Below are 13,029 nucleotides of genomic sequence, written 5' to 3'. Positions count from 1 at the left end.
TCTGTAGACCCAAAGCAATATTCCAGAACTGTGGATTGATATGAAATGAAAGATACAAAGAAAAGCTCTGTTCTGAAAAACAAAACCCAGGATGAATAAGTCATGGAGATCCTTTACCTCCCTTGATAGCCTAACTCCCCAGGTGCTGAAAGATGGCATAGAGAAGACTGACATCTATTGTTCAGGAAAGTTTAGGGGTGGGGTCAACCTGTTCCACTGAGCAGATTGTGTGTTTGGTTCGTAAGCAAATGTTGATCTGTCTCCCCAAAGGAGCAGCCAGAGCAACCTGAAAAGAAGCAATGGCCGCGAACATCCATCTCATGAGAGTTATCCAGGAAATGCGGGCAGAGATCCACAAGCTGGAGAAAGAGAATCAAGCCCTCCGGATGAAGCTGACTTTAAGTAGTCAGAGAACCCCAGGCTCAGGAGGAGAATCAGGAGACGAAAAGGAAGTCACAGACCTCGGTAACCTTGAAGAAGTGCCCGGGCAATCTCCAGCAGCCCTTCATGGTGGTGTTGCCTCTGATTCAGCCCCAGGTGTGAGAGAACACCAAGGTACTGACTGCCCATAGTTCTTTGGGGCTGTGCCCACCTTTGCAAATATCTGTTAAATAGTTGGCTTAGTGTGCCTCTAACATAAGTGAATAATTTGGTATTAACAGGGGTGTGTTTTTTCCCTGGTATTGAGTTGGCCAAAAGGTTCTTGTTACAGAAAGATGCTATGGAAAAATCCAAATGACCTTTTTGGCCAAGATAGATAAGTTTAGAATCCTTAGGCAAAAATATCTTTAACATCTTCAATTATCATATTTTAACAACAGTAAAACTATCTCCAGTTATTCCTGAGAAGTTCAAGATGACAGATTCGTGGAAATCAGTCATATTAAAAAGAATGCTTTTTTCCCTTTCTTGACTTCAAGCATTTAAATGCTACATAATAGAACACCAAATGGGTACGTGTCAAATGGAGTGCTCATTTATTAAGCCAGAACAGTAGTGCGCAACAGTTAAGTGTATGGATATCAGAGTCAGACAAATACAGTTGCCAATGATTTGACACTCATCAACCACCACTTGATTTAGAGCTAGTTAGAATAAATCTTTAACTCGCATTTTGTTCATTCAGAAGTGCTATAGTACCTATCTCAGCTGGTGATGACTGGTTGTAATAATAAACTAAGTGCTTAGTACAGCATCTAACAAACACACAGCCAAGGCAGATATTGTTCCTTATCCATGTTTTAGAAGATCTTTACTGTCCTTTATGAATGTATGTTGCACATAATTCAACTTACTATATGCAGGTTGGAGACTTCAAGACTACAAGTCAATGTCTGATACATTCTTTAAAAAATCTACTCTCTCACCTTTTATGGGAAAGAATTTTGACTGTGAAGACTATACATGAAATTAGAAATCAGGAGAGTGAAAAATATTGAGTTGGCCAAAAAAGTTCATTTTGATTTCTCTGTGATTAGAGAAATAGCCAAATGAGATTTTGGGCAACTTAATATGTTCTACATTCAAATTGTCAAACTCCCTTACATATAGCATATTCAAATAAAATTGATACATACTTGAATACTCAAAGTGCTTAATATCCTCTGTCAAAGGCTTCAGGCAAGGCTATTTAGAGGTACTGAACGGCTTAGCAATGGGACATGTCTTATCTCCAGCTGTTTTTGTTTTTTTCTGTTAAAGCAGTCTCTCTCTAGTGTGGGGCCCTATACTTCAAAGCTGGAAATAGATTCCATTCGGGGTCTTTTTCCTTGTTGTCAAGTACAGCTATGGAACTGAGTTATTCTGTCTGTTGGTTATTTAATAAAACTGAAAAAGGAACCTATAAAGAAGTTAGACCTTCTCCTAGTGGGGAAAAAAAGAGATACAGACATGTGTAATATATCCATCCTCCAGGTTTCCTCCACCTCTGAATTCCTGACATTTGGAATGAATAACTCTGTATTATAGGAGTCTGTCTTGGTCACTGGAAGATGTTTAGTAAAGTATCTGCTTCTTCCCATTTGGTCATGATCATCAAAAATGTCTTCAGACATTCCAAATACCACCTGGAGGATATTTCCCCTAGTTATTTTCCATGATGTTTCAGTTCAGTTCAGTTCAGTTCAGTCACTCAGTCGTGTCTAACTCTTTGCGATTCCATGAACTGCAGCATGCCAGGCTTCCCAGTCCATCACCAACTCCCAGAGCTTGCTCAAACTCATTTCCATTAAGTCAGTGATACCATCCAACCATCTCATCCTCTGTCATTCTCTTCTCCTCCTGCCCTCAGTATTTCCCAGCATCAGGGTCTTTTCTAATGAGTTGGTTCTTTTCATCAGACGGCCAAAGTACTGGAGCTTCAGCTTCAGCCTCAGTCCTTCAAATGAATATTCAGGACTGATTTCCTTTAGAACTGACTGGTTTGACCTCCTTGCAATCCAAGGGACTCTCAAGAGTCTTCTCCAACACCACAGTTCAAAAGCATCAATTTCATGATGTTTATCCTAATGCAAAAGTAACTTGGGTCTTACTATATGTTGTGCCATTCTAAAACAAGTCTCACTCTGTTCAAAGAACAGAGAGAACTACCCTTTAAACCTTCAGAGCCTGAATGCCATCAAGTTTAAATGAAGTTAGAATACTATTAAGCACCAAATACACAACTGATAACATACTTCTTCAGCATCTGAATGGTGGCCTCCAATAATAATATAAGCACTAAGTTTGAAACCATCTAGTGAAAAACATTTCTTGACATTTGGGGAATTCTTGCAGGCTGCACCAATAAAACAAAGAGTTTATGATTTAAATTTGTGTTTAGAATCCCAGTGTACTTACTTCAAGCGATATTTATGTGTCTTACATGTAGTGTTCTACTATGAAAGTAAATGACAGAAATAGTGGGAACACTGGCTTGAGCACGAAGACACATGTGTTGCGGTCCCAGTTTTGTAAGAGTTGGTTGGTGCCAGGTAGATAACATAAAATTCCTCGTCTTATCATTCTTTTGTAAAAATGAATGGATTGGATGCCTTCCAAGGCCTGTTCCAACTGTAAAATTCTATGAGTCTATGAATGTGACATGCTTTTATAATCACTCTCCTCATCTGTAAAATGGAGATAGTAACAGAATCTATCTCAGGCTGCTGAGACAATTAAATGAGGCAGCACAAGTAGGACTCAACGTGATTACTTTGCTCAGTTCAGTTCCGTCACTCAGTCGTGTCCGACTCTTTGCGACCCCATGGACTGCAGCACGCCAGTCTTCCCTGTCCATCACCAACTCCAGGAGCTTACTCAAACTCATGTCCATTGAGTCGGTGATGCCGTTCAACCATCTCATCCTCTGTCGTCCCCTTCTCCTCCTGCCTTCAACCTTTCCCAGCAGTAGTCTTAGTACTATTCGATAGGTCAGAAAAATATGATTTGACTTAAGTACAAAGTTTTTATTAGCAGTTTTAGTAAGATTCGGAGAAGGCAATGACAACCCACTCCAGTACTCTTGTCTGGAAAATCCCATGGACGGAGGAGCCTGGTAGGCCGCAGTCCATGGGGTCGCTAAGAGTCGGACACGACTGAGTGACTTTACTTTCCCTTTTCACTTTCATGCATTGAAGAAGGAAATGGCAACCCACTCCAGTGTTCTTGCCTGGAGAATCCCAGGGACGGGGGAGCCTGGTGGGCTGCCGTCTATGGGGTCGCACAGAGTCCGGACACGACTGAAGTGACTTAGCAGTTAGTAAGATTGCCAATAGTCAAAATTTATACTCGAAACTGATTCATAAAAATGTGATTCTAGAGAAGAACTTTAGTGATAATCTCCTTATTTTACTGTTGAGGATATAAGACCCAGAGAGATTCAGCAACTTGTCCTATCCTCTTTTGAAAACAAAATAATATAAACCTATACTCTGATAAGGGATGATGTGAAATCAGAAGTGTGTCTCACTTTAAGAAAGGAAACCAATAAGCTGGGTCTGAAAGCAAATCCCTTGGGACTAAATCCTCCTGGAAACATTCATGATAGTGTGCAAGTATTTGGTAGGTATGAAATCCAATCCATCTCACGGAGATGTTGCCATCATCCTTCCTGCCCTTGGAATTCTCACCTTGGGTCTATTAGGGAAGAGATTGTTGCTCAGTCACTCAGCCATGTCTGACTCTTTGCAACCCCGTGGACTGCAGCACACCAGGCTTCCCTGTCCTTCACTGTATCACAGAGTTTGCTCAAATTCATTTCCATTGAGTCAATGATGCTATCCTACCATCTCATCCTCTGTTGCCCCTTCTCCTCTCACCGTGAATCTTTCCCAGCATCAGGGTCTTTTCCAGTAGGTCGGCTGTTCACATCAGCTGGCGTAAGTATTGGAGCTTCAGCTTCAAAATCAGCCCTTCCAATGAATATTCAGAATTGATTTCCTTTAGGATTGATTAGTTTGATCTCTTGCTGTCCAAGGGACTCTCAAGAGTCTTCTCCAGCCTCATAGTTTGAAGGGAAGAGAAATTTGCTACAAAGATGATGCAAGAAACAACTCTTTACCAAGAAACTTCAGCATTCCTAGACCTCTGATTCTCTTCACTCTGCTCCTACCCTTTTGTCTGACAAACTGCATTTGATAGGAATCTTTGAAATGGTGCTGATGATCCCTTGATGTTATGTGGAATATTCTTTCCCTTCTATTGATAAGAAACTAAAGAATACAGATTATTTGTGACCCATGGACATAAACAAAGAACTTATTTTCTGATCAGTCATGTTGGAGTATAGGTTGCATATAAGAACAAACTTAACTTTGCAATTGTTGGTATAATTTCCTCTGTTGTATTTTCTTATCATTTGGTATAAAGAGATTGCTTTATAATCCTCTTAAATAGAAACTTTTATGTTTGTCAATAGTCATAAACTTGTCTTTCAGTTTAGTTCAGTCACTCAGTCGTGTCCAACTCTTTGCAACCCCATGAATTGCAGCACACCAGGCCTACCTGTCCATCACCAACTCCCGGAGTTCACTCAAACTCACGTCCATTGAGTCGTTGATGCCATCCAGCCATCTCATCCTCTGTTGTCCCCTTCTCCTCCTGCCCCGAATCCTTCCCAGCATCAAAGTCTTTTCCAATGAGTTAGCTCTTCACATCAGGTGGCCAAAGTACTGGAGTTTCAGCTTTAGCATCATTCCTTCCAAAGAAATCCCAGGACTGATCTCGTTTAGAATGGACTGGTTGGATCTCCTTGCAGTCCAAGGGACTCTCAAGAGTCTTCTCCAACACCACAGTTCAAAAGCATCAATTCTTCGGTGTTCAGCTTTCTTCACAGTCCAACTCTCACATCCATACATGACCACTGGAAAAACTGTAGTCTTGACTAGACGAACCTTTGTTGGCAAAGTAATGTCTCTGCTTTTGAATATGCTATCTAGGTTGGTCATAACTTTCCTTCCAAGGAGTAAGCATCTTTTAATTTCATGGCTGCAATCACCATCTGCAGTGATTTTGGAGCCCAGAAAAATAAAGTCTGACACTGTTTCCCCTGTTTCCCCATCTATTTCCCATGAAGTGATGGGACCGGATGCCATGATCTTCGTTTTCTGAATGTTGAGCTTTAAGCCAAGCTTTTCACTCTCCTTTTTCACTTTCATCAAGAGACTTTTTAGTTCTTCTTCACTTTCTGCCATAAGGGTGGTGTCATCTGCATATCTGAGGTTATTGATATTTCTCCCGGCAATCTTGATTCCAGCTTGTGCTTCTTCCAGCCCAGCGTTTCTCATGATGTACTCTGCATATAAAGACCCATCTTTAAATCATTATGAAAGTTATATATCGTGGCCAAAGGAAGTGTTCCAAGATAATTTATGAATAGTATTTGCAGTTAATTACTTCAGTTGGATTTGAACTTAAACTCCCCCACAGACTCTTGCCTAAAATCTGATCTTCTGCTCTTCCATATTATAAAAAGCAAAGGCAGCCTCCACTTCCTATAATGGCCATATAATTTGCTGTCTGTGTGCTACAGACATGGGTCACAAAATTTAAAAAAGAGAAAATTGTGCTTCTAACCCTCTGAAAACCTAAACACGATGCTGGACTTTGCTTTACTTACCTGCTAGTTAATGGCAAAGCTGTAATGAGAAAGAATAGAGTCAACGAACATTCATTAAATTCTCCAGAAAATGGTCCAGTCTATGAGGTCAGTGTCATTAGCCCCAGTGGTAATAACTAGATATCTAAGTAGAGGCTGAATGACAGGCCCCATGTCAGTTAGCTGAGTGTTAGATGTGAGATGCAGACAAACCGAGATGCCCTAAAATAAAGCTCTTTTAATCAAGAGGCTTTCATTCTAAGGACTGGAGATATGATTTACCTCAAAGAAAGAGTTTATTAGGAGACTCTTATGGATAGAAATTGAGTTGGAAACCCTCAGAAACTAAAGACATAAAGCTCCTAAGAGAAAGATAAAGAAAACTCCTTTTTCCCACACAGGCATCTTTACTTTTTTTTTGGCTGCAACTCAAGGCATGTGGGATCTTAGTTCCCTGACCAGGATCAAACTCGCACCTGCTGCAGAGAAAGTGTGGCGTCTTAGCCACTGAATCACCTGGGAAGTCCCTAGATGTTTTTACTTCTTTCTACTTGTTTGCCTTGCTCTCATCTCTCATTCGACAGAGAGAGATGACTGCTCAACTAAAGCAAACACACACATTTCAGGCCAGTTGGCAGCAACCGGTTCAATTATTTGTGGTCATTCAGGTGATGAGGGGCTGTGGATGAGCACGTTCTTTTAGAATGAGGATCGAGAAGACATCCAGAACTGCATCTCTACAAGTTCATGTTCTTCCCTTTCTAAAATCATACTTTACTGTTTCATTCTGTGCAAGTTTTTGTTAATATTCTGTGTTCTCAGGAAGGTCTTCCCTGACTACACTATTTAAGTAGCCTCCAGACCTTGCCCTCATCTAACTCTAGCACATTGCTCTCAGCAGTCTTATTCATCCTCCTAGACTCTATTGCTAGCTGAATTTTATCATATATCTGTCTATCATCTGTCAGCCACACAAGAAGGTAAGCTCTATGCAAGCAAGAATTTTGTGTTTTCACTTGCACACATCCATCTCTTTAAGAAGTGCCTGGCTCAGGGTTGGAACTCAATTATTTGCAAAATAAATCAATGAATTAATACCTTTTATGCAAAAAATTAATTTTTGCATATATTTTTAATGCAAAAAAATAACAGTTTTGTTTAGTTAGTTTCAATAAAGTACTAGTCATACAGTCTTCCATTTGTGGAAGTCATTAAAAATAGAATTTTTAAACTTGAATTTTGTGTCTCCTTTACAGGCAATGTCATGATTGTTAGACGCTATTCCATTTCCTCACCGATTCATTCATCAACTACAAGTGACCCTTGGAAGACTAGGAGAAGACATCCAAACTGTGGAATTCTAGAAGTTCAAGGGACGGTCAAATCACTGGCTTCTTCAGTTAAGAAGCAAAACAATGAGGAAAAGATGTTTACCTCGGATTCTTTTACTACCAATGGTTGCAGCAAAGGAGTCTTTCCTGAGCATAATTTTGGTTACAGGTAATGTACAATCCCTCTGGGGGAAGGCATGGTAACCCACTCCAGCATTCTTGCCTAGAGAATCCCCATGGACAGAGGAGCCTGGAGGGCTCCAGGTCATGGGGTCGCAAAGAGGAGACACTTCTGAGTGACTAAGCAAAGCACAGCACAGTGTACAATCCACCTCGAGACAGTTTATAGTTGCATAGTGTGATGGCTACTGAGACGTTCTCCTGGATAAGCAAGGTCTTATACAGTGGAGGAACTAAAAACAAGGAGGCTATTTCCATCACATTTATGTGTTTTGAGAACCAAAAGAAACAAACTTATCTGAGATCAAATGGTACTCTCTAATAGATGCCTGTAAAAACTGGAAAGTGATCAGTCTTCACTTACTCATCAAGCATGAATGATGGTACTCTAGGCTGGGTGCTGGGAATCCAAGATTCAGCAAAAGCAAAATGTTATTTTAAAGTTCAGCACTTTCCTTTGGTGACAAAGACACACAAGCAAACTGACCACTACAATAAAGTGTGTCTCAGGACACCAGCACCCAGCCTACCTCCCAATATCCATGTAGGCTCTACCTCTATCAAGAGTCTACACACACTGTAGATAATCAACAAAGACCTACTGTTTAGCAGAGGGAACTCTGCTCAGTATTCTGTAATAACCTAGATGGGAATAGACTCTGAAAAAGAAGAAAAAAGATACGGTTATTTAAAAAACAAAGAGTCTATACACATTTGTTTCTTTTGAGGAGAAGGAGAAAAATCAAGAAAAAGGGACCTGGTTTCATGATTAACTTATCATGAGGAAGAGAAAATGGAACGAATATGGTTGTTTAGAGAATTAGTGAGTCATCTAATTCAGCAGCAGCAGGAAATCAAATCAAAGTGGTAGTGAAAATTAATAGGCCATCAGGAATTCTCATAAATATGGAAAAGAGCACTGGTCTTCCCACAGGATGTAGGATACAAAGGTTGAGCCAGTCTTATTTGAATTTTACAAAGCAGGATGAACACCGTGTTTCACTTGTAGAAAGTTCTATTACAGGAGGAGAGAGGAACCTGGTCAGGAAGGATAGGCAAAGACAAATGTACAGCGTATCCCACTAGACCAAAAAAGAGAAGATAGAAGAAATCATGACTGTGGAGAAAGCTAGAAGCAGGGAAGTCAGTGAGGCTGGAGAGGTTGGCAGTATCCTTCGCAGAAGGCATCCCATGGGATGCTGGGAGTATGTGCTTTATCCAGTAATTACTGGAAAGCTGATAAAAAATGTCTTCATGAAAATTTTCAAAATGCACAAATATTCATAAACTAATATTACAAATACCAGTGTATCCATCTGCAAGAGTTTTGTCATAGTTTATCAGATATTTTTATATATAAGACCAAAAGTGTTACTAAGAAAGAAAAGGGACATCTCTTCCCCTGTCCTCCTAAGGGGCAAGCATTACCAGGAATTTTGTTTCTATCCTTTAGGTCTATTTTTTTTTGCTTTCATTACACACATTCATTCATTCGACAAATACATCTTAAATGTGTACTATGTGCTGGGCAGGATTCTAGGCACCGAGGATACAGCAGGAAACAAAATTGTCAGAAATCTCTGCCAATGTGGAGTTTTTCCTCTATAACATGATGATCAATCAACATGAAAATACATGCAGCGTATAGTTAGGCGGTGAAACAAGTAAGCCAATCAAAGGAAAAATGAAGGGCTTGAGAAGCAAGCATTGTTGAAATGTTAATTGAAATGAATTGTTGTAGCCAGAAAATATGACAGTATTTGAATAAAGAAGGGAGAAAGAGTTCTGGGAATACGGGCAAGGGTTTGGAGTGAGTGGGTGAGGGGACTTGCCAGACATTGAGAACAGCAAACGCCAGAGGACTGGGTGGGCTCAAAAACGACTGGTGTTTAAGGAAGGGTAAGGAGGCTGGCTTTGAGTGCAGTGGAGGGAGCAAGCAAGACAGAGAGCAATGAAAAAGAGAGCTAAGGATGGCCATCCACTCTTTTCAATGTTCTGGATCCATTGCAAGTGAACTGGGATGTATAACATACTCTTTTCGTTCGTATATGTATTAATATATAATATATATGAAACTCTGTTTTGAAAGGACTATAGGAAAATAATACAGAAAACAAGAGGACCAGTTTAAAGCTAAAAAAGTAATTTAGGCAAGAAATGATTATTTATTGGCCAACAGCAATAACTGAATGTGGTTTCTAATCTTGTTTTGAAGATGGAGCCAACAAGATTCGTTAACAGAGCAGATGTAGGATATGGAAACAATAAGTGTATACCCAACCATTGTGTTCCAATGGCCATGTGTTTTCAAAGAGGGAAGAGGGAAGAAAGGCAGAGATGTACCCTTTGTCTGAGTAAAATTATGTATATGTAATAGACAGTCATATGAAAACACTAAATGTTCCTTGTTTTCAAAATTGCAAATTTAAAAATATAAATACAGTATACAAAGTAAAAAGTGTAAAAAGGAATATCTTCCATAATCCCACTACCTGAAAAACCACCATTGAGGTTTTTTTTATTGATTTTCTTTATTTATTTGGCTGTACCAGGTCTTAGTTGCAGTGTCCCTGAGCAGGGATCAAACCCAGAACCCCTGCATTGGGAACTCAGAGTCTTAGCCACTGGACCACCAGGGAGGTTCCCATCATTGAGATTTTAATGGCTATCTCTCCATGCTAGGATCTATATAGTTTGTAATTGTACAGGGTCTGTATTATAATGGTTTAGTTTTTGCACTGAAATCACTGCAGGTCCACAGACCTACAACACTACACTGAGAAATATAGTAATATTAATTTTTCCATTTCAGTTTATTTTATTTTCTATGAGAGTTTGGGAACCTCGCCAATGTTTATAATGCGTTACTTTTCTGAAGCAAAATGTTTTCCAACTTCCAAGCTGCCAATGAATAAACTATTAGAACACAATCCATTTCTAATTTGGAATCTACTTCAATTTGAAAGATTGAGCCAATTGTAGGATTGTGTTAAAGCAAGAACGTCAGTAACGGCTGAAAATCAACAGCTGGGCTGGCATGAAACCCAGTAGATACAGAGAATGGTTTCACAGGAATTAAGCACTTTCTTTCGTAGTCTTTTTTTTATTTTGTCTTTTACTTTCTCAGGAATTAACTAGTAAAGTAACAACTCATTACACTATTCCTCTAATTTGGGGAGTAAATCCATTTCCTTTCTAATAGCATTCAAAGAATCTTACAAAGATTTATCAAGAACCAACCAATATGTTTGAACTAGCTTTCAAATCAATGAGATATCGTATCTAATTTTCTCATGAACTTTTCAACTGTTATACCAAGAAAGTATTTCAGAAGAAAGCCAGTGTCAATATTTCTAAGAACCCATGCTCTCCAGAAACTAGAGATTGGATTTTAATTTTTTCCCTCATTTTGACATAAAAACCCAATTTTTTCCTCCTGCATTCAAGAAAAAAATAATAACCTTAGGCTGTTGGAAAGATTAGGGGAAAGGGTCCATATAGACAATTGAACTTAGAAAGGACAAAACAGACATTAAAATAAATATATTGTCTTCTTTTTCTAAGCAAAGTCGTTAAGAAGACAGCCTCTGGAATCAGATGACTAAAATTCCAACTCCATCATTTGCAAAGAGAATGCTCTTGGAAAAGTTATTAGTCTGTCCTGTGCCATAGTTTATTTTTTTGTAAAAAGAGAATCATAATAGCAGTGACCTCATAGTTTTTGTGAAGAATAAATGGGAGAGTCTAGTGAATGCTTGCTAAGTGGCAGAGCTGTTATTATTTTATTGATCCCAACATATGGAACAACTGGCCTTCCTCCCAAGGGAGGGAGCAGATGTGTGTTCCCCACAATACAGCCACTAAATGCCATTCTGTGAAATTATGGCCTTATCTAATTAAAGAGAGAAAGATCAAAACTAGAGAAAAGACAATCATTCTGAGCACTATTCTTTAGACTTGTTCCTGGGAGCACTTTATCCTGGTTTATGTCAAAATCGTACATAACACTGTTCAAGGAGAAAGGAGCAGTGGGCAAAATGAAAAGATTTAATCGCTCAGATAACACTAGGTCATTGCTGGCACAGCTCTCTCTCCTTTATTGTTCAGGTGTGATGGATATTCATCAAAATCCAAAATGGTGCGTTGCTCTGGATTTAGAAAATAATTGTCCCAAATTTCTGCTTCATTTCAACTGAAAAGCTTTGATATGCAGGACCCTTTGTTGAGAGAACATATTAATCTTTAACTTTAAACGTCAAGCTAAGAATCCTCAGACGTAGTCCTTTCCTCAAAAGTTTTAAGTTTTAGTTTTATCAGCACTATCCACTGGTTTAATCAAAAGGCCAGTTACAATACATTTTCTTGCATTCCAAATTGTTTTCTTGAGCAACTAAACAAAAAAATAGTATGGTATATGTAAGTTGAATGTTTAACTCTTTAGGCATTATTTGGTACTTGGAAAAATAGTACATGTTTTGTAGAAATAGTAAATGCTTTGTGTAAAGCCTCACTAAATTTTTATTTCTCTCTCCTTTATTCTGCTTTCTTTAGGGACAAGAGAAAGACAGTGGGTTTCCTGTTACCCATGAACACATCTTCACACTCCAAAGATTCAAGTTCTTTGAAATACTCACCAAACCAGCTAAGTACTATTATAGAATAGGATACTCAAGGTGGTGAAATTTAAGACACAGTTGATTTCCAACATGTGGGAACACTGAGATGTGGTTGGGTCAGTTTTCCCCCCCACAAAGAGCTCTGAGAAGATGCTCACTAAGGGCTTTCAATAGCTAAGTCCAAGATCTCTCTTAGTAAACGTTGCACTGCACTTGAAAATATGTGGGTTATTGTCAAATATCTTTTGATATTGATTTCTAATATAATTCCATAGTGATAAGAGAACAGACTCTGTATGGTTTCAATAGCTTTGGGCTGTGGAATTTTTGCACCTTGTTTTATGTCCCTGAATCTGTTCCAGGGTGTCCTAGTTTACAGCCTATGGGAACTTGAATAAGAAGTAGTTTCCTACTGTTGTGTGAAAATTGTATAGATCTTAATTACGTTGAATTGGTTCACAGTGCTTTTCGGGTCTACTATATCCTTCTACTTCTCTGCATGTTCATTCTATTAATTTTTGAGAGTTTGATATTGAAACTCCAATTTAAAATTCTTAATTTATCTACTTTAAAAAATAATTATAATATATAGTGGAAATATATTGGAACATAGTGGAAATAAACTTGTTCTGTATTTTCCAAGTCTCCCATAAATGTGTTATCATACTTCCATAATTTGAAAAGAGAAAAATAAAAAGATGTTCACTAAGACACACAAAATACCCAAAGTTGGGTCAATGGAGTTGTCAAAGGACCTAAACAAGAAGTGGAAGTCATTACTTTATGTTGTCACTGAATATTAATGTTGATGTGTGCACAGTGGCTG

The 13,029-nt window shown here is 38.8% G+C and overlaps 1 protein-coding gene across 1 annotated transcript; it reads left to right on the top strand.

The window, feature by feature from the left end:
• The first annotated feature begins 299 nt into the window (after nt 1–299).
• Nucleotides 300–12,398, top strand: CCDC195 (coiled-coil domain containing 195). The gene is made up of 3 exons (XM_070800869.1): nt 300–555; nt 7,333–7,576; nt 12,139–12,398. Exons 1-3 carry the CDS (start codon nt 300–302, stop codon nt 12,248–12,250), a joined length of 612 nt encoding a protein of 203 aa, XP_070656970.1. The 3' UTR covers nt 12,251–12,398.
• The last annotated feature ends 631 nt before the right edge of the window (nt 12,399–13,029 follow it).

This window comes from Bos indicus, chromosome 2, assembly GCF_029378745.1.
Source record: "Bos indicus isolate NIAB-ARS_2022 breed Sahiwal x Tharparkar chromosome 2, NIAB-ARS_B.indTharparkar_mat_pri_1.0, whole genome shotgun sequence".
In the NCBI taxonomy this organism is placed as follows: domain Eukaryota; kingdom Metazoa; phylum Chordata; class Mammalia; order Artiodactyla; family Bovidae; genus Bos; species Bos indicus.
Note: the sequence above shows the minus strand (reverse complement) of the source record. Positions and strands in the feature narration are given on the sequence as shown.